Below are 20,517 nucleotides of genomic sequence, written 5' to 3'. Positions count from 1 at the left end.
GTAACCATAGAGCTTGGACGACTGACGACAAAGACTGGCACACGCTGGAGCACGCGCAGTAGCGATTGGACAAGTCCCCATAAAGCCGGGAAGCTGCGGCGCTTTGCTGTTCAGGGCAGGTCTGCTCAGCGCTGCTGGGCGGCGGGGCGGGCGGCGCGATAGGAGGCGAACCGAGCCGTTTCCGGGGTTCTCTCGGGCACGCGAGTCCGAGACGGAGACGAGAGCGCGGAGCAGATGGAGCTCCGGGAGCAGGAAGGCGGTGGACGCTGCTCGTCTGAGCTGCGGGGCTCGGTGCGGGAGCTGGGAGCTGGGAGCAGATAGAGCTGCGTTTTTAAGGGATGCGTGGGGCGGCCGCTGCTCGCTGGCATTTGTTCTCTTAGAGCTGAGTGCCCGTGCCCACCAGTATTGCTGATTCCGTCCTCGGGAGCGTTTTGTCAGGGAGGGGCTGCGGGGCGGCTGCTGCCTTACAGAAGGGTTGCAGCTGTTTCTGGATTTGCCGAGTGAGGATTTGGGAGTTTGTAGCGATTAAAGCTTTCTGGAGGCATCCAAGTACCGCGGAGCTCCCCGCACCCCTCGGGCCTCCCAGCACCACCCAGAGCTGATCCTCGTTCACCTTCCCGGGGCAGCCGCCTCCCAGCCACTCAGACGCCACCAAAGCTGCTCTGCTCTAGGCCCCACCGAGGCTTCCTGAGAGGCTTCCAAGGCTTCCCTGTACTCTGCAACACTCCGGTGGAACCCTGTGCCATCTGATGGGACCTGGAGGCCATTCAGAGCCCCGCAGTGAGCTCGACACATCCCAGAGCTATTGGAGCACCTGCAGGCTGCGCAGCGCCCTTCTCACTTCCCCCAGCTCCAACAGCACACGAGCTGGGGCAGAGCCCTCCATCACCGTGCGCTCACATCCCGCCCTCTGCTATCAGGAGCTGCAACCAACCGCACGTCCCACCTCCAACAACGACAGACATCAGCTGTAACGAATCAGGAAACTTTATACACCAGGGAGGGAGGTGACCCAGTCCACAGCCACAGCCCTCAGTCCAAGGGCAGCTGCCACCTTCCTGGCCGTAGAGGTGCCTCTGCATCCCAAGACAGCAGCACCGTGGCTCTGCTCAGTACTGACCTAGAGCTTGCAGCCCTCAGGTGTGGTGGCCTCCAGCTTTTATCACCACCCTCCCCAACTGCGGTAGCCCCCGTAACTCACCCCACAACTGCTGTTTCTATCTTAACCTCACTCTGCAACCATGTAGACCTCAATCTTAAGAAAAAAGTCCCTTCACCCCAAAACCATCTTAACTAAGGAGACTCCTTGTGCCAAAACACCCCCGATTCAGACTGCAGTTGCCCCTCCACGACCAAGAAAAATCTCTGGAGCAGCTCCTCACCCCTCCATCCCTGCAGAGCCTCAGGCTGGACTTGCTGTGATCCGCAGAGCTCCTGCAGCTCAGCCACACTGTTGGTTGAGATGTGGTGCAGCCAGCTGCCCCACATTGCACAGCACCATGGCAAACCAAGGAGGCATCACATCGTGTTTCCTGGAAGATGGCACAGCAGAGCAGGCCTCAGGCAGCCTCCACTGGGAGCCCCCAGCTGCAGCCTCAGCCCAGGGTGCTGCAGGTGGGGCCCAAGCCCACCACAAGAGCTCAGCCAGCCACGTGGGTTTCCTCACTGCCTGCATAGTAGAGCCCTGCAGGGACAAACAGGATAGCAGACTGGTGGCCACCAGCTGTATGTGGGCACCCTTATGGGCAGGTGGCCATGATCCCACCACCATGATAACACACCATGGTCAAACTGCAGGGTCTGGGGCTGGACACAGGGCTGAGGGGATGTGGTGGGTAAGGGTCAGCTCCATGGGGGTCCCTATATGGCCTTGAGTGTGCCATGACACCTCTACATGTCCTTGGGGTCCTTCCATGGATCCCTCTCTTCAAGCAGAAATCAGCCCTCTGGAAGCTTTTATGTAGCTGTGGGTTCCCACCATGAGTCCTACACCTAGCTTTAGGTTCCCACCATAGGACCTAAGGATCCCCATGAGCAAAATCTGCTCAGCAGAAGCTTCTATGGGGCCATGGGGTTCCCTCCAGAAGGTCCTTTCACACAGGGCACAGCTCCTACAGGAGCTTCCATTGGGCCTTGGCATCCCCAGCATTAGGTTTTTGGGCTTGCCCCAGCCAGGCTCTGTCTCCACAAGGTTCCCTGGCTCCAAGCTTACCTTGGCCTGCATGGTGATGCTAAGCAGGAGGTGGAAGTCAGGCCTGGAGGGGTGCGGTGCACCATGGGGGAGCAGTGAACCCCTCTGGCAGCCCCAAAACATCCCACAGAACTGCAAAGAGTAGGAAGACGACAGGAACTGGTGGGGTCTCAGCAGGGAGGCAGAGGATCTAGGAAAGGCATCTGCTTCCAAGACGACCGCTCTACCTCCAAAATGGCAGCGATGGTCCCACACTGCCGGACAATGCAGGGGTTCCAGCAGCACTCCAGAAGGCGCTTCTTTGAGCCGCACACGGCAGCGCTGCAGTACGAGCTTGGTCGAGGCCAGGCCATGGTGGGCTCAGCCACGGCGGGGCTGCAGGCCGGCGGACAGAAAGTGCTGGGGCTCACCGGGCGGGACGGGGACCGGCAGCGGCGGAGTGGTGAAAGGACCCCACAACGGAGTACGGGAAGCCAGCAGGGAAGCCCTGGGCAGATGGGGGCTTTAGTGGGCACAGGGACATCCCGGGTGCCCAGAAAGCACATCCCCAATCCCACCCTGCACCACTCACCTGTGGGCCAGACTGGGGGTGGAGCCTGGAGATGGGGCTGTGGGGGAGAGGGGCAGGGTCAGAGGAGAGGGACAAGGCTGGAAAGGGGGGGAATCAAGAGAGCAGTGGGGAAGCCAAAGCTGGGGAGTGGGCGCAGGGGTCAGGGGTGTGAAAGGGCTCTGGGCAGGGGGCACGGCTACAGGCACGGGGATAAAAGGATCGGGCTGCAGGAATGCAGAGGTGGGGGTGCAGTGTGCAGCCCAGAGGGATGTGGTTTGGGAGCCAGCTGGGCGAGGAGGCGGCACGTGCAGCAGGTTTGGGGGCTCACCCAGCCACGTCGGGGTGCTGCTGGCCGAGGGGAACTCCAGTGAGGCTGAGCGGCTGCGTTATGGAGGGGAGAACATTTGAGGGGAAAAGACACAAATCTGAGGGTGTTCCTCCCGTTTCTGCAATAGGGCAACCTGGGGGGCTCTGCTCACCTCACCACCTGCCCGCTGAGCTGCCGCCGAGGCTGTGGGGTGACTGGAGCAGACAGAGACCTTTTAATAAAGTTCCTCTTGAAATCGGGGGGAAACGGGTAAAATTAGGGGGGGGATCTACCTGTCGTAGCTGGGGAAGTGATGCCAATGGGCCGAGGAGTGCTGCTCCTGCATGGAAAAATACAGGATGCTGATCATTGGATGTTCTCCCTTTCCCCAAAATTGAAATGCTTGGGGCTCACCTGCTTGACCGCCAGGTAGGGGAGACCTGTGGGAAGAAAAGGAGTTAAATTGGGAAAAATTGGAGTAAAATAAGGAGAAGTGCTGGGGAGAGGGGGCAGAAATGAAGGGTTAATTTGGTAAAAGTGTAAAATGGGGAAAAATGGATAGAATGGGTAAAGGGGGGCTTAAATCTACATCTGTACAAAGGGGGCTATGAGGATGGGGAAGATTCTTTAGCAGGATCTGTTGTGATAGAACAAGAGGAAATGGGTTTCAAACTAAAAGAGGAGAGATTTAGATTGGATATAAGGAGGAAGTTTTTTTTACAGTAAAGGTGGTGAGACACTGCACGGGTTGCCCAGAGAGGTGGTGGTACCCTGTCACTGCAGACACCCATGGGCAGGGGATGGGGCACTGATGGAGCTGTGGGGGTCCCTGCTCCCTGTGGGGGTCAGTGCAGGGCGTGGGACCTTGGAAGGGCCCTTCCAACCCAAAAGATTCTATGATTCTAAATGAGGAAAAATAGGGAGCTAAATAAGGAAAAATGGGGAGCTAAATTGACAGAGGTTAAATGAGGAAAAAATGACAGCTAAATATAGAAAAATGGGAGGTTAACTGAGGAGAAAAAGCAGGCCTAAGTGTTGAGGAAAGGGTGAGCATCAAACAAAGAAAAAAAGGTGACCTCAGCCTCCCGCAGGTGCCTCCGCAGCTCCCCGTTCTCCCTCCGCAGCGCCTCCGCTTCCCTGTGGGAAGCCTGAGTGAGGCTGGGTTTGGGCACAGGGCACCCCCAGGCAGCAACACTCACCTCTGCTTGGAGTCCAATGCCCGCCGGGTGTCCCGCAGAGCCGCCTCAGCCCGGCGCGCTGTGTCACGGTGGGAGGCAAGCAGCAGGTCCACCTGTGCCTGCTGGAAGCGCCAGGCCTAAGGGGAGAAACTTGGGGTTCATTGTGCTTTGGGGGTGTTTATAGATGGTGGAGAGCCCCCTGGGTTTGCTCACCTGAGAGATGTGTGCCAAGCGCTGCCGGGCGATGGCGGTGGGGCTCTTTAAGAAGAGCGTCTCCTCCAGCTGTAAGTGGGGGAAGGAGGGGGAGAAGGACGACATGGCCATGTGCCTTCAAAGTGGCAGCCCACCAGGGTACAAAACGGCAGCCTCTGGTTGTAGGGGGAAGGGTGTGACAAAATGGCAGCCTGCACGTGTGTGTAAGTGAAGAGGGAGGTGCAAAAGGGCGTCCTATGAGTGTGCGGAAAAGGGGACTGAAATGGACCCTTCCAAGTGTCCTGGGGGCACTCACCTGCTCGGGGATGGGGAAGCGACGGCACACAGCAGCACAGATGGGGCACGGCCCTGTGGTGTGGGGAGGAGGTTGAAGACCCACACATGGCAGAAGGTAGGGCACAACACTCACCTCCCCCCAGAACAGCCCAGCCTGCAGCCATCAGAGCAGGATGGAGCTGGGGTTGTTTTGGGGGCTAAAAGAGGTGGGCCTCTCCGTGCCTCCATTGTGTGTGGGCTAAAGATTAGGGTGGGCATTTCGTGAGGGTAAAAGTTCCCCAGCTGTGGGGAAGGTACACGGAGTCCCTCCTCGTCACCGCTGTGTGGGGCTGAAGGCCCGGGGGCCCTTTGCTGTCGTTCTACGGGTCAGGAGTTGGAACCTCCTTTCTGCTCCGTTCTGTGAGGGGCTCTGCGGGGATCCCTACCTGCACCCAGGCAGGCCTCGCACAGGACGTGCCCGCAGCTGGTGACGGAGAAGCGGGCGCCTTCCTGGCGGTAGCAGCGATTGCAGTGGAACCAATCCCGGGCCGGGGGGGCCGCCATGGGGGGGAGCAGAGCTCCGGGAAAGGCGGGAAGATCCTGAGGGAAACCGTTAAAAGGGCGGGAAAAGCGGAGCGGCCGTGGGAAGCGCGCGGCTGCGTGGTGCAGCGGGGCGCGGTGGTTTTAATGCCATTAACGAGACCTCCCGAGCTTTCTCTTCAATAAAAGTTTATTCCCGTCCGAGAGCGGCCGTCGTGAGGTCCTGCCCGCCCCTCAGGTGCCTGTGGGGAGAAGTGGCCGTTCGAGCGGTGAGGTGAGCGGCGGCCCCTTAAGAGCACCGCGGCGGCCTCACCTCCTCCCCCCGGCCCGGGCCCGGCATCCGCCTTGTCGCAGGAATGGGCTCGCTGCCTCCGCTGGGGCTTCGGGGGGGGCAGCTGGCGGCTCCTGTCTGAGGTCCCTGCGAGAGAGACTTCCGGCATCCCACAGCGCCCCAGGAACGCCGCCTGAACCCCTCCGGCATCCCAGCGCACCTCCAGACCCCCCTCCGCCCCTCCCGCTGTCGCTGGATCTCGCACCGCCCTCACCTGTGGGAGCAGTGGGCGTGGCCTCCGGGATGGCCCCGCCCCCTCCCTCGCCGCCGCAGCTCTGCTGGGGCCAAGCCCCCATCCTGGGCAGGGCCTGGAGAAAGGCGGAAGGCGGAGCCTGCAGCCCTAAGCTCCGCCCCCAGGGCTGCTCTCCTCGCAGCGGAGGGCGGAGCCTAGCTGACCCCGCGCTGCCACTCACCTGAGGGGGCGGGGTCTGTGGGGAAGGAAGCCCTGCCCACTCCAGGCCGGGGCTGCCAGCTTCCGGAGGGGCTGCAGTGGGAAATGTGAATTAAAGACACGTTTTTGAGAGAGAAAAATAATTTTGGCGAGGGTGATCTTCGTGAAGAGGGTTCTGGGGAAACCCCTGGCTTTATGGGAGTATTCAAGCATCATGGGCAGCTTTTGGGAGGGGGAACCCACCTGATGCCTCTGAGCCTGGGCTGCAGCTGTGCTCCTGGGGATAGGGAGGCACTGTGGGGGGCAGCCTAGGGGCAACATAGACCGTGTGACCCACAAGAACCCTCCTATTGCCCTCTCAACATCAGCTACCCCTCCAGGATCACAGATTAACCCATTACCTCTGTAAGACTTTCCACATTTACCCCCTCTGAAGTTGCAGTTACCCCATTTTTGTACCCCACAGCACCAGAAGATCTCAGTTGCACCTTACGTTCCCCAGTTAGTCCATCATGATCCCCCTGTATTATTCCCAGTTGCCTTCTCCTGGACCCTAATAGCTCCCCTCTCCCTCCAGTTCCCGTTGATCCCTCCATCATCACCTTGGGAACGCCCTCTTGCACCCCAATCCCTCACTCCCAGCTCACCGGCCAAACTCCTCCTGCTGCGGGGAGCCCCCCACGGTCTGAACCTCCGGGGCCCTGAAGTGCTGGGGGAAGGAGGAGCACGGCGCCTTTAAGGGAGGCCACGCCCATTTACCCAGGGGGCGGGGCCTCGAGGGGCGGGGATAAGATCTTGTGGGCGTGGTCAGGGGACATAGTGGGTCTGAGGTCACAGGAGGGGCCATTGGGCGGTGGGCGTGGCCAAGAGCAAAAGGTGGGGGGGCTGCAGACAGGGGGCGGGGCCATGAGTTGGAGGTGAGGCCATGAGGGGCTGAGCAGGGGTGTCTGTGGGCGGGGCTATGTGGGCGGGACTGTGTCGGTGGGCGGGGCCAAGTGGCTGTGGTTACAGCTAGGGGATGGGGGGCGGGGCTGTGGGATTGGGAGCGTGGCGATGTGCCTGGGGGCGTGTCCAGCAGTGGCCATGGCTACAAGCCTAAAGACAGCACCAATAGGGCAGGCTGCGGGGCTGTGGGCAGGGCTAGGGACCAATGGACAGGGCTCTGTCATGGCAGGCAGGGCTACTCACCAGTGGGTGGGGCTTGGCATCCCCCTCAGAGCTCCTGGGGGGCGACGGTGACTCCAGGCCCTCGGATTGCCCTGGAGGCAGTGACATTTGCCATGATGGGTAACAGTGCACTACGACGTTCAATGACAGGTGATGGTGCGCGGTCGTGCAGGTGCTCACCCATGAAGGCAGAAGGCGGGCGGGTGCGGCGGCAGCAGCGCCTGTGCCGCTGCAGCGTCGGTGCATCCTCCAAGGGAAGAACCCAAAAGTCCTTTGGTTTCATCTCAAAACTGTCACGTGAATCTAACACCCTTAAGTACACCCAAACCACAGGAGACTCCCAAAACTCCTTAGCTCCACCCCCATGCATAAGCTTCCCCAGATCCCCGGCCTTCCTCCCAAAACTCTCATGGCACTCAAAATATGCAGTGGGGTCTCCAGAGCCCATGGACTCCACCCAGATCTCCCCTCTGATCCACAGGGCACCCCAACACCCCAAAACTGCATGCCCCTCAGATTTTGGATGTCCTCCCCAACTTTTGCCCTTCTTCTTACAACGTCAACGCCCAGCTCCTCATCGGTGCTGTTGGATGGCTCCTGCCCCTGGGGACTCCTCGGATCCTGCAGGTGCTGGGCCTGGAGGCACATGGGAGGATTTTAGAGGGCTGGAGGATATTGTAGGGTTTTGGACCAAAGGAGTGTGGGAGAACTTGAGGGGGTGTTTGCAGATCTCAATGGTGTTGGAGGACCCAAAAGTTGTTGGATGGCTGGAAGGATGCTGGAGGACTTTGGGAGATTGGAGGGCACCACAGAATGTAAGAGGACCTTGAAGGGTGTTGGAAGACCCAAAAGATCTTGGAAAGTCTCAGGGGTTGGAGGTCTCCAGAGGATGTTGGAGAACCCAATGGGTATTGGAGACCTCAGGGAATTGGAGAATGTTGGAGGGTGTTGGAGTACTTTGGGGGCTTATGGAGGACCAGGGGGCTGTTGGGGGATCAGGGGGGACTCACCAGTGCTTGGTGGACACGGCGTAGCTCCCGCAGCAGCTCAGCCACCACTGCCTGGGTCAGGGACGTCACCAGCGCCAGCTGCACCTCCCTGACCACAGGAACACTTGGGGTGGTAGCAGCACCAGCACCCCTTCTAGTGCCCACCAGTGCCCTCCCATTACATTCCAGTGCACCCTAATCCCCTCCCAGTGTTCCCTGATCTCCTTCTAGTTTCCCACACATCCCTCCCAGTATGTCCCAGTGCCTCCCAGTTCCCCTCAGCACTCCCCCAGCAACCCTCAGTGCCCTCCCTGAATATCTCAGTGCCATTTCAGTATATCCCAGTGCCTCTCTGTACATCCAACTGTATTCCACTATATTCCAGCATCCTGCAAGTATGCCCCACTTGCCGCTTCCCAAGTGGCTTCCCAGCATTTCACAGTGCCCTACCAGTCCTTTTGAATCTATCCTAGTTCACCCCAATGCTCTCCCAGTACTTCCTAATCTATCCCAGTCCATCCCAGTGGTTTCCTGGTATATCTCAGCGCCTTCCCAGTCATCTTTAACACCGTCTCAGTCACTCTGACCATCCCAGCACTCTCATTACACACTCCCACTCATTTGCATTACATCCCAACGTCCCCCCGTGCCCTTACAGCGCCTTCCCACTACACCTCGCTCCCACCCATCCCAGTGCGCCCAGTCCCCCCAGTGCCCCCTTACCCCAGCTGCTCCCGGATCTCCTCCCCTGCCCGCTCCAGCAGCGCCCCCGGGGCCAGGCCGGGGGGCAGCGGGGGGCGTGGCCGAGGCGCCCCCCCGAGCCACGCCCCCCCGGGCCACACCCCAGCCGCCGTCGCCCGGGGGCAGAGCTCGGCGGCCCGACCCAGCAGCGCCTCCAGCAGCACCTGGGGAAGGGGACTTCCGGTTGGGAGGGGGACTTCCGGCGAGGGGACCCCCACCTGGAAGGCCTTTCCTTTCCCGATTGGGGTTTGAGGGCCTTCAGCATCCCCAGTTCCTCCAGTTCCCTCCCAGTGTCTCCCAGTTCCCTCTCTGTTCCCTCTCAGCCCCCCCCCGTCCCTCCCATTCCATCCCATTCCATCCCAGTTCCTCCCAGCTCCCTCCTTGTCCTTCCCAGTCCTTCCCACGCCTCTCATTCCCTCCCACTCCCTCCCCAGCTCCCCAACAGACTCCTCCCAGTCGCTCCCAGTTCCCCCAGCGCTCACCTCCAGCTCCTTGTCCACAGCCTTGGCCACGTCCCCAGCCACGCCCTGCAGGAGGAGCTGCAGCGGCCCCGCTCCGGCTCCTGCCGGTCCCAGCGCTGCCAGGCTGGGGAACAGCTGTGGGGTCACAGGGTCAGGAGGGCGTTCACACGGCCATGGAGTCGGAGGTGGTCATGGAGGGGCATGGAGGTCATAGAGGTCATGGAGTTCAAGGGGATCGTGGCAGTCATGGCTGTCATGGGGTCATGTGAGGTCATGGGTCAGGTGAGGTCACGGGGTGATGAGGTCGTGGGGTTGTGGGGAGTAATCATGAAATGGTTGCTTCGGAAGGAACCTTAATGACCATCCAGCCCCACCCCTGCCATGGGCTGCGTGCCCCCCAGCTCGGGCTGCCCATCCATGGCCCCAGGCACCTCCGGGGATGGGCACCCACAGCTCCGGGCAGCAGCGCCGGGTCGTTCAAAGTCGCTCCCCTTCCTGCCCATAGGCTCCATTCGAGTACTGGAATGCCGCAGCGCGGTCTCCCCGCAGCCGTCCGTTCTCCAGGCCGCACAGCGCCTCCCTCGGCCTTTCCCCACACACAGCTGCACCCCTGGCCGTCCCCGTGCTCCTCCGGCCCCGCTCCCGCAGCCCCACGGCTCCCGCGGTCCGGATGGGGCTGCCGAGGGCAGACAGACGGGCCGGTCCCCTCCCTGCCCCACCGCCCTCCGTCGGTGCAGCCTGGGCTGCGGTTGCCCTCAGGCTGCTGGCACTCAGCACTGGATCACGTCCGGCTTTTCACCCTCCAGGACCCCCGGCCCCCTCAGCAGGGCTGCTCTCAAGCCGTTCTTCTCCCACTCTGTACTCACAGCTGCGATTGCCCCGACCCAACAGCTACACTTGGCCCCGCTGGCCCTCATTCAGTTCACACGTGCCCACTTTTTGAGTCTGTCCAGCTCCCTCTGGATGGTGGCATCAACATCCTTTGGTTGTGTTCCTGAAGCACACACATGGGGTCATCACCAAGCTGAGGACACGCCGATCCCAACATCCAATCCCTGATAAAGATGTTCAGGCACGCTGCTCCCACGAGGACCCCTGGGGATGTTATTTGTGAGCACCTCCACCTGGACGCAGAGCCACTGCCCATAGCCCTCGGGCTGCAGCCGCCCATGGAATGGTGAAATCCGTATCTTCCCATATGGGAGGTGTGATGTGGGTCATGCCAGCAGCCCTGCAGGAGTCCCAGCAGATGACACCATCGGTTGCTTTGCACTGGTCTGCAGCAGCCATCGCTCCACCACGGAGCGGCACCGGGTGGGTAAGGCATGAGCTGCCCTTGGGGAAGCCGTGCTCTCTCAGATCGCCCGCTCAGCCTTCAGGTCCCTGAACACCTCCCACAGCAGCATCTGGATCCAGCAGGGATTGCACACATTCGGTCTCATCAGCTGTTCTCAAACCTGCTCCCTGATTGCGGTGGAGGGACTTTGCTGCCCCAGCTCCGCCTGGAGAGATGTGTGAGACGTGGCTGACAGCGAAGCCCGAGGCAAAGAATTCATGGAGTGCCTCAGCCACCTCCGTGCCTGCTGCTGCCTTGGCGCCCTTCTCATCCATCACAGACGGTGCACTCTTCTCACTGTTTCTTCTGACCAAGGGACCTGCGGAATCCCTCCTCATTATCTGCCACACCTGGCCCAGTGCAGCTCCATCTGTGCCATGGCTTTCCTGTTGACATCTGTGCACTCTTCCCAGGGCACCCATCCCTGCTCCTACTGCCTGTGCATTTCCCTCCTACTCCTCAAAAGGGAGGTTATAGGGTTATGGGCGGGAAAAGGGGGGAGGTCATGCAAGGGGTCAAGAGAGTCATAGAAGTCATGGGACAATATGGGAGGCCATAGGAGTGATGGGGGTCATGAGGTTATGGGGTCATGGGAAGTCAAAGAAGTCACAGGGTATCATAGTTCATAGGAGATCATAGGGGTCCCTGGGTCATGGGGGAGCAGTGGGATTCATAGGAGGTCATGGGGTCATGGGGGGGTCACAAGGTCATGGTGAAAATTTGGGACCTATGGGGGCTGTCAGGGGTCTGGTTTTGTGGTGCTGGAGCAGATCTCATTTGGAGGGGTCTCATTTTTGAGAGGAAGAGCACTGTTCTGGAGGGAGGTTTGGGATGGGGGTTGGGAGGGCTTCTGTTTTTTGAGAGGGAGTTCTATTTTCATCAGGGTGGGGGGAGATGTTTCAGCTTTGGGAGGATTTGTTTCATTTGGGGAGGTGTGCTTTATTTCTATAAAGATTCTGAGCTTTTTAAGGACTCTCTTTATTTGGGTGGGAAGCTTCAATTTTGGAGTGAGATGTTTCTATTTTGAAGGTGACGCTATTTTGGGGGGATGTTTCTGAGGTTCCTTGAGGGAGAATGCTTCAATTCTGGGGAGGAGCTTCAACAGGGGAGTGGGACACTCCAATTCTGATGGGCACGCAGGGGATTTCTGCAGGGTTCCTGGGGCGCTTTGGGGGCTCAATTTCCTGGGGAGATACTTCAATTTGGTGGTCATACGCTAAAAATGGGGGGGGGGGGGGGTGTTGGGGTCCTGTGGATGTTCCTGGGGTTCTTTGTGGGTTCTATTTTCTAGGGGGGAGAAGATGCTTCAATGTGGGGTCAGATGCCTGCGGTGCTGGGGATTTTGGGGTGTTTCAGGGCTTGGGGCACACAGGCTCCATTCGCTCTCTGTTGGGACATGCTGTTGGGGTGCTCACCGCACGGGCGTTCCTGGCTTCCCGCAGCAGCTCCTGGGCCTCTGCAAGGTCCCGCTGTGCCCCTGGGTGCCCCCGCAGCCCCCGCGCCGCCGCCTGCACTCGGCCGCTCAGCCGGCAGAGCATCTGTAGCACATCTCCTTGGCAACAGCCCTGGCAACCACCCTGGAAACTGGCAACCATCCTGGCATCCCCTCAACAACCACCCCATCACCTCAGCAACCTCCACAGCAACTGCCCCGGCCCCTCATCAGCAACACCTCCCATCACCCCGGCAACCACCCTACAACCCTGCCACTGCCCCAGCAATCAGCCCAGCATTACGTCAGGAATATTTCCCATCACCCCAATAACCGCTCCAGCAACCACCCTCACAACTGCTCTGGCAATCTCTCATCTTGGCAACCATTCCAGAAACAACAGCAGATTCTGCTCTTATTGCCCCAGCAACTGCCCTGGAAACCACCGAGGCAATCCCTCAGCAACACTTATAATCACCCCAAAAGCTGCCTAGCAGTGACCCCAGTAACCACCCAAGCATCCTTCTGGCCACCATCCTGTATCCTGCACATCACTTCCCCCATCAGCCCCACAGCCCCACATGCCCTCTCCTGCCCCACAAGCGCCCCCAGTGCCCAGGTTCCCCATGTCCCCGGGGAAAGATTACTTGCTCAGCCGTGCTGGTGACGATGCCCCGCTGCAGCCGGAGCACCTGCTCTGGTGGCACCTTGGGACCACGGCCATTGCGTAGGAGGCACCACTGGATCTTCAGGAGGGAAATTGGGATGCCTGAGACTCCCAGACACAAATTGTAGAGAATCTCCAGGTGCCTCCACCCACCTGCTGCCAACCAGTGTCTGTCCGCTCCGGGGCACTACGGTAGGCGGCTGTGAGGTCGCAGAGGGGAAGGGCCATGAAGGTCAATGTGTGGTTGCTGTTGAGAGGACACGGATCTGCTTGGGATTCCATTGACAACGGAATACAGCAGGTTGATTGGTCAACAGCTGGTTGATCACTGTAGAGCCAGTTGACCAGACCGGATCCCATTGACTGAACTGAAATGAGCTGACTGGTCTAAAGATGACTGACCAGTCTAGAGACGGTTGCCCAGTCTAGAACCAGTTGACTAGCTGAGATCCCATTGACGTTTTGGAAAAGTTGACTGCTCTGAGATGGTTGTCCAGTCTAGAGATGTTTGACCAGTCTAGAAGCATTTGAGTGGTTGGGATCCAATTGACAAGTTTGGGATGGGTTGTCTGATCTAGACACTGTTGACCAGTCTAGAACTGGTTTACTAATTGGGAACCCACTGACTTGTCTGCGATGGGTTGCCCAGTCTAAAAATTGTTGACCAGTTTAAAATCAGTTGGTAACTCATCAACCTGTATGGAATAGTCAGTTGCACAGTCTAGAACTGGCAAGTAGGTCCAAAAACTGGTTGACCTGTCTGGAGATCCAGGTATCATGTCCAGACCTGGTTGGTTGTTTGAACCTGATGTTCACATGCTCCAGATGGGGCGTCCACCTGCAGTATAATATGCTGGTGGTCCCACTCACCTCTCCATGGCCCTGGCGATGTCCTGGAAGCCCACAGCTGTTGTGTTGTTCCTGTCCCAGCTAAGGCTCCTGCCATGGGACCACAGGTGACATCGGGGTGGAGAGAGCACCCCTGAACCCCCGTGAAACCACCCACCCACCGCAGGGTGCTGTTGATCTGCAGGGCCTTGGCCAGCATCTTGGCGCCCATGTCCTCCATGAGGTTACCACTGAGGTCCACTTTTGCCAAGCAGGCATTGCTGCCCAGTGCGTTCACCAGGATACAGGTCCTGGCCTTCAGCCTCGATTCAGCCACTGACAGCGACTGCAGGGACTTACGGGAAGGCCAGAGAGAACATGAGATGGGGCCTGGGGGATCCACAGGAGGGATGTCCACCTGCCATCCCACCGTCCCCTGGGGAACTCACACAGTCGTCCTCCTGGATGACCTGAACCAGCTTGTGGAGGATCTCCTCCAGTGTTCTGAAGGGGGGAGAAAGAACAGTGGGACATGGACACGACCTGGCCCTTGGGGTCTCAGAAGATGTCAATGAGAACTCTGGGTCTTGGTGGGCCGCCATGGGCACAGCATGGCCCATCAGGTCTTGGTGGGCTTCCATGACACGGCTTTGGCCATTAGGATGGACCTCCTTGGGCTCAGCCCAACAATGGTTCTGCTTACCTCCTCCAGGGCTGGTGGGGAGGGGGGCCCTCAGAAGGCCCTATGGAACCAGGGGAGTCCAGCAGGGCACTCACCGCGCCTTGACACTGAAGTTCTTGCCCAACCAGAGGTGCTTCAGCGCCTTGTTCCTCCCCAGGGCTGGTACGAGCGTCAGCAAATCGGCATCAAAGCCTGAGAGAAGTGTGGGGAGAAATGGAGACAGCAGGGGGTCCCAGGCCAGTCCCCAGGACGGGGTTTCTCCCTCTTCTCACCATTGTCTGAGAGGTCCAGGCTGCCCACGGCACTGATGCCCCCCCAGCAGCTCCTCCAACACACGAGCCCCTGGTGAGCGGAGCTGTAAGATGGCACCAAGAATTGGACAGAGACAGAAAACGATGTGAGGGTGCCCACGAGGCCCCTCCAGCCTTGGGCCGTGCCCCCCATCCCCACCTCACAGCTGCTCAGGTCCAGGTGGAGGTCGCTCAGGTGGGTGTTGGCAGCCAATCCCTGCAGGAGAGACCTGGGGAGGGCAGGTCACGGTGCTCCCACATCTCCGTCTCCCCAGAAGGCAGAGGGCCTCCCCAGGGGGCGAAGCTCACCTGAGAGCATCAGGGGGCAGCCGCACGCCTGCCAGGCTGATGTGGGACAGAGCAAAGGTGCTGCAGAAGAACTGCTGCAGGGTGGGTGGGACCTCACGGGTCTTCCTGGGGGGAGGTGGAAGCAGGGTTCCATCAGCCCCACTCGTCTGGGGTCAGTCAGGCACTCCTTGCGTCAACCGGTCAGGCCAAAACTCAATGGCGCCCTTGGACACCCAACAGAGTTCTTGACCACCCAACACGGTACTTGACCACCCAATGGGGTTCCTGACCACCCAATGGGGTTCCTGACCACCCAGTGAGGTTCCTGAACACATAACAGGATGTTCAACCACCCAATGCTGCTCTAGATCACCCAAGAGATTGGCCAGCTGGGAGCTCCAATGCCCAAAGGGGTCTTTCCACTATTCAACAGCCCAATGGCATTTCTCGATCGGCCAATGGGGCACTCAGTGCTCACAGGGGTTTTCTATCACCCAACGGGATGCTCTACCACACAGTGGGATGGCCATCTACCCAATGACATTCTGGACCACCTATCTGGCCACTAGGGTACTCCAACTTCCGATGGGCTCCCAACCGCCTCCCCAGGCCCCACCTGCCCCCTGCCCCACAGCCACCATTGACATGTGGGGCAGGAGCTGACCGGTGGCAGAAGCTGTTCCCGGCCACGTTGAGGTAGCTGAGCCGTGAGCAACAGCCGTGCAGCAGCGCCCCGAAGAGCTGGGAGGCACAAGGGGGCCATCAGCCCCACGACTGCCCCACGGCAGCCCCATGGCGACCCCACAGCCCCTCACCACATCAAGGGCGCAGTCAGTGGAAGCCAGGTCAAGGTGCAGGAGGGCGTTGGGTTGAGCCAGGAAGGCAAAGAGGTCCTGGAGGTGTGGAGTAGGGCCTGACCCCATGGCTGCTCCATTGTATAGCACTCAGTCCCACATTACCACCCACCCCATCCAGCCCCTTAGCACCCATCCAGCCCCATTGCATCCCACTGTACCCTGCCCAACACCCCCTCTCCAACCCCATAGCAACTTCTCCAGTCCCACAACTCCTGTTCTAGCCCATAGCATCCCCTCCAACACCATACAGCCTATCCAACTCATAGCACCACTCCAGCCCCATAGCATATATCCAAACCCCAGTACCCCTCATTGACCTCCAGTGCCCCACAGCCCCATCCCTGCCCCATAGCACCCCATTCCCATCCTACAGTGCCGTGGGGGCTGCCCAGCAGCCCAGGATTGTGGCCCAGGTCCAGCAGTTGTAGGGCACTGCGGAAAGCAGGGTTTGCGCCCAGCGCCCGGCCCAGCGCCGCCAATCCTGTGAGGCAGGTGGGGCGCAGTAGCATGGAGGACACCCATAGGAACCCATGGAGGCACACAGAACCACAGCACACATAAGCATCCAAAATTTCCATGCACAGCCCAATATCCCCAGGGGACTCCCCAGAACCCAACAGTATTTGTTGTATTCACTGCAGTCATTGGCACCTCACAACCCCCATAGATACCCCCAAAAATATTTTGGTACCAAAATAATCGGTTTCACACCAGTAACCTGTTCACATTTAGAGTGCTCCCCCATGCTACAGAAGCATCCCAATAACACAATCTTCCCCTCCCACCAACCAACCCCAGTGGGCACCCCAACACCCCCACAGGCACTCCAATATCCCCACGGGGCTCCACGTTACCCAGTAGGTCTCCTTCACCCCATGGGCACCCCAAAACCTTATGGGGCATACCATTATCTAGAAGGCACTCCAATATTCTTGTGGACACCCGACAGCCCTATGGGTCCCCATTACACTGCAAGGCGCCCAAAACCTTATGGGTCACCCAATGGCCCCTTAATATCCTTTCCCCTCCCCCATATCCCTCCAGTACCACATACCCATCGCACCCTCCCTGCTCTCACCACCCCCTGCCCCAACAACACTGCACAGTCCCCACGGCCCCACCTCGTGCCCCCAGGCCGCAATGGGGCAGGCGTAGCCGTCGCAGCCCCCCTGGCAGCCCCAGGAAGCGCTGACTCAGTGCTGCCAGGCCTGGAGAAGATTCCAAAATTGAGGGGAACCACAAAATAAGGGCGGACCCCAAAAGGTTGGGGATCACCGAATAAGGGATCTGGGGGTGGGGGAATCGTGGAGTCAGGGGACTTGGGGGCAATTTAGGGGATCCCGTAATGGGATCTGGGGACAACTGGGGGTGTGAAGGGGGCGTTTGGGGTAAGATTTGGAGGAAGAATTCCTGGGTGCAAGAAAAGGAGTTGAGGTCCAATGGGGGAATTGGCACGTTAGGGAGATTTCTGAGGTTCTGTAAGTGGGTTTGCAGTGCCATGGGGGCTCTGAGGTGCCGTAGGAATTCTGGGGAGCAGTGGGGGTGTGAAGGTCACCTTTGTCCCCCAGGGATCCACGGGGCAGCTCCAGGCATCGCAGCGGTGGGTCTGGGTGAGCCGCCAGCGCTGCTGCCAACCGCGAGGCGAAGTCCCTTGGGGGGGGAATGCCACATTTGGGCACCTCGAACTCTGAAACACCCCAAGCCCCCAAATCTCACCCTAAATCCCCCCAAACCCACCAAGATCTCACTCAAAACACAAAATCCACCCCAAATTCCCCCCAGGGCTTCCCCAAGCGCTCCTCATGCACCCAACCAAAAAGAATCCAAATGCCTTAAATCCGTTCCTGCATAATCTCACCTCCCCCAGCTAAAGGGGACATCCCCAATTTTGTACCCCTCTGAAACATCCAAGCACCCCACAGGATCCTCCCCAAACCCCCTCAAGATCTTCCCAAAACCTCCCAAATTCCACTTAGATTTTAGATCCCTCCATATTGAGGGTGCATTCACAAACCTGCAGTGGACCAGATCTCTTTAAACCCATACAACATCTCCTAACCTCAACCCTAAACCCAAACTCCCAACCCATAACAATTCCCCCAAATCAACCAAAATACCCACGCCTCCCTCCCAAATGTACCAATACCACCCTGACACCCCCAACACTCTTAAAATTTCCCCCCCTAAAAAGACAAAAATCCCCCAAATCCCCCACACGCTCCCAAAACCATTCAAACCAACCAAAAATGCCCCAAATCTCCCTAAACCCCCCAAAATCAACCACAATCCCCCAATTCCCACAATAATGTCCCAAAAATCCACCCCTCCAAAACCCCCAAACCTCCAAAACTCCCCCAAATCCTTCCAGTATGGCCCCCCCAAATCCCTCCCAAGACCTCTAAAATCGCCCCCCGAAATTCCTTCAAAACCATTCCAACCCTCCCCCCTCAGGTTCCCCCCAGAATCCCACCCCTTCCACTTATGGTGCACAGCCCAAGTCCCAAAGGAATCGACCCCACGCATACGCATTTAACCCCACATTGTCCAGGATCAGCTCCTCCAACGCAGGTGAGCGACGCACAGCATGCAGCACCTGTGCCTGCACCTCACTGCTCTGCACCACAACATGGGAGAGCCCAAAACGTTGGAGACAGAACCCCAAAATGGGGAGCACCCTGAGAATGGGGTGGGGGCAGGGACCCAAAAACAGGAGTATGGTGGGTGAAGGGAGGGAGGGACTTCTAAAATGGTGCGGAAGGACAGGGGGAATCCCCAAAACTGTGGGGGCCCCGAAACTTGTGTGACCCCAAGACAGGATGGAGGAAGTTATGGGAACCCCAAGACTGATTTTGAGATGGAAGTGAGGTGTTGGAGGACCCTGAAAACAGAAGGAGCTCAGAAATGCGGCAAGAAGGCAAGGTGATGACCCCAAAGTGTGTGCAAAGGGACAGTGGGTTCCCCCAAAATGGGGTAGTGGAGAATAGGATCGGGGGACTCCAACAGTGGGGGTTTGGGAGGGAAGAAAGGAACGAGGGGATCCCAAAGTGGAGGCTATGGGGAGGTCCTGGGTTTGGGGTACCCACCAGGCGTAGATCACGGCAGCACAGCCCCCGGAACCAGCGGTTGTAGCCCAGTGCTGCCACTGCCAGTGCCAGCTCCCTGCATCAGTGCCACCAGTAAGCACCCGAACTCCTCAGTGCCTTCCAGTAACCCTGAGCCACCTCCCGGCACTCCCAGTAAGCACCAGTGACCTCCCAGTAGTTCCCCACTGCCTTTCCAGCGCCTCCATGTGCTCCAGGCCCCCTCCCAATACTCCTATTCTCCCTCCCAGTACCTCCCACAGTTCCCAAACCCCTTCCAGTGTCCCCATTTCCCCTTCCAGTGTCTCCTAATTGCCCCGAGCCTCTTCCCAGTGCTCCCAGTAACACCCATTCCCTCCCAGTGCCCCCAGTGCCACCATCACCGGCTCTCCAAGTGGCTGAAGTCCCTCAGGTCGAAGCATCTCCGCTCCCCCGCATGGTACAGCGTGTCCACGTCCTGGGGGGACCCCAAAACCCCCATAGCCCCCCAGAGACCCCCCCAGAGAAATCCAAAGACCCCATAGACCCACCACTGACCCGCAGGACCCCCAAAATCCCCTGGAGCCTCCCAGAGACCCCCCAAGGGTCCCCGGAAGGACCCCAAGGATTCCCAGCAGCCCCGTGGAGCCCAAGCCCTCTCTCGACGCTGTCCTTGGTGCTGAACCCACAAACTACCATCGACCCCCCTAAAACCCCATGCTCTCTTTGCATCTCAAACACCTCCAAACCCCCACATATATCCCCATAAATCCCTCAGGACAAAAGAGAACACTGAGACCCCCAGTGATCCCCCAGGACCCCCCCAAGATTTCCCCACGGACCTCTCAAGGTCCCCTAGGAATGCCATAGAGCCCCCCCAGAAAGCTTCTCATAAACCCCATCGCCCCAACCAAAACACCCCACGTACCCTCCGAAACACTGCCGCATACGTTCTCTCAAAGGCCCCCAGGGACCCCATAAACCTCCCAAAGCCCCCCAGAGAACACCTTCAAGCCACCCCCACGCCCCGCAGCCCTCAATTCCCGCCACACACCCACTGCACCTCCTCCCGGCAGCTCAGCCCGTTGTAGTCACACAGCGCCGCGTAGGTGTCCGAGAAGCCCCCTGTTGGGGTTGGAGGGGAGAAGGCGTGGCCGGTCTTGTCCGCGCCCCCTCCCAGGCCACGCCCACCGGCCCCCACCCCCCCCCCCCCCCCCCCCCTTCCCGTTTCTCACGAACACCAACACAGCCCCCGAGGCCACGCCCATCACCGAGCACCCTCCCGTGGCGAGGCCACGCCCTCCTCGTGGCCACACCCCCTCCGAGGCCACGCCCCTCACCGCAGACGCTGGGGCCGCTGGAGGCGGAGCTCTCCGAGGTGGGGGAGGTGTCGAGGGGCGGGGCCGGGGGGAGGGTCCAGCTGGGGGCGGGGACAAGAGTGAGAGCCCCCCCAGACCCCGCGACTGGAGCCCCCGATGCGCTCCAGTGCACCCACTCCCGTCCCGGTTCATCCCAGTACACCGCGGTGACCACCCACCCCCCAGTGCCCTCCCTGTACATCCCAGTGCCCCCAGACCGCTCCCGGTTCATCCCAGCATAACCCAGTGCCACCTAATCCCTCCCCGGACTGCTCCCAGTATATCCCAAATCCCTTCCCTCCCCCTTCCGCCCTCTCCTAATGCCTCCCGGTCCCCTCCCTGTCCCCCCCACCGCCCGCCCCAACCCTCTCCCAGCATATCCCAAGTATGGCTCACACGGGGGGGG

The 20,517-nt window shown here is 59.5% G+C and overlaps 2 protein-coding genes across 8 annotated transcripts; both read right to left on the bottom strand.

Moving 5' to 3' along the window:
• Window positions 1-312: 312 nt before the first annotated feature.
• Window positions 313-5,313, bottom strand: RNF212B (ring finger protein 212B). 7 transcript variants are annotated; one of them, XM_042894215.1, is made up of 14 exons: window positions 5,141-5,313; window positions 4,735-4,787; window positions 4,440-4,508; window positions 4,248-4,363; window positions 4,125-4,185; window positions 3,463-3,488; window positions 3,342-3,388; window positions 3,221-3,263; window positions 3,070-3,122; window positions 2,763-2,799; window positions 2,419-2,678; window positions 2,213-2,323; window positions 1,383-1,684; window positions 313-756 (listed from the first exon to the last, which is right to left on the bottom strand). In XM_042894215.1, exons 1-11 carry the CDS (start codon window positions 5,256-5,258, stop codon window positions 2,552-2,554), a joined length of 750 nt encoding a protein of 249 aa, XP_042750149.1. In that variant the 5' UTR covers window positions 5,259-5,313; the 3' UTR covers window positions 313-756; window positions 1,383-1,684; window positions 2,213-2,323; window positions 2,419-2,551. The 7 variants fall into 7 exon arrangements, with proteins under 7 accessions (XP_042750149.1, XP_042750147.1, XP_042750145.1 ...); XM_042894213.1 differs by lacking the exon at window positions 313-756 and having other exon boundaries at window positions 972-1,684; window positions 2,213-2,350; XM_042894211.1 differs by lacking the exon at window positions 313-756 and having other exon boundaries at window positions 972-1,684.
• A 93-nt stretch (window positions 5,314-5,406) lies between these two features.
• LOC122193429 (capping protein, Arp2/3 and myosin-I linker protein 3-like) lies at window positions 5,407-20,343 on the bottom strand. The gene is given in 33 exon segments (XM_042894210.1): window positions 5,407-5,476; window positions 5,548-5,652; window positions 5,780-5,873; window positions 5,979-6,049; window positions 6,200-6,264; window positions 6,604-6,665; window positions 7,145-7,215; window positions 7,304-7,370; window positions 7,679-7,759; window positions 8,134-8,221; window positions 8,836-9,017; window positions 9,336-9,449; window positions 12,066-12,215; window positions 12,730-12,828; window positions 12,903-12,996; window positions 13,620-13,688; window positions 13,760-13,932; window positions 14,027-14,081; window positions 14,355-14,451; window positions 14,532-14,574; window positions 14,576-14,614; window positions 14,710-14,779; window positions 14,859-14,963; window positions 15,502-15,578; window positions 15,653-15,730; window positions 16,066-16,175; window positions 16,816-16,902; window positions 17,250-17,344; window positions 18,220-18,308; window positions 18,778-18,853; window positions 19,158-19,231; window positions 19,808-19,878; window positions 20,094-20,343. Coding segments are annotated over 33 exon segments (3,009 nt in total). The 3' UTR covers window positions 5,407-5,468.
• Between the last annotated feature and the right edge of the window lie 174 nt (window positions 20,344-20,517).

The sequence above is a fragment of the Lagopus leucura genome, unplaced genomic scaffold (assembly GCF_019238085.1).
Source record: "Lagopus leucura isolate 7727_CA_CO unplaced genomic scaffold, USGS_WTPT01 35437-0_obj-0_obj, whole genome shotgun sequence".
Classification (NCBI taxonomy): domain Eukaryota; kingdom Metazoa; phylum Chordata; class Aves; order Galliformes; family Phasianidae; genus Lagopus; species Lagopus leucura.
The sequence above is the reverse complement of the archived record's forward strand: the minus strand, read 5'-3'. Positions and strand labels throughout refer to the sequence as shown.

Bases quoted from the DNA above. Each gene is read 5' to 3' on its own strand.
- RNF212B (XM_042894215.1), bottom strand. From the start codon at position 5,258: ATGGCGGCCCCCCCGGCCCGGGATTGGTTCCACTGCAATCGCTGCTAC. The intron at 3,389-3,462 runs GTGAGCCCCAAG...TTTTCCATGCAG, and splicing joins CCTACCTGGCGGTCAAGCAG to GAGCAGCACTCCTCGGCCCA. The intron at 3,123-3,220 runs GTGAGCAGAGCC...TCCATAACGCAG, and splicing joins CTCAGCGGGCAGGTGGTGAG to CCGCTCAGCCTCACTGGAGT.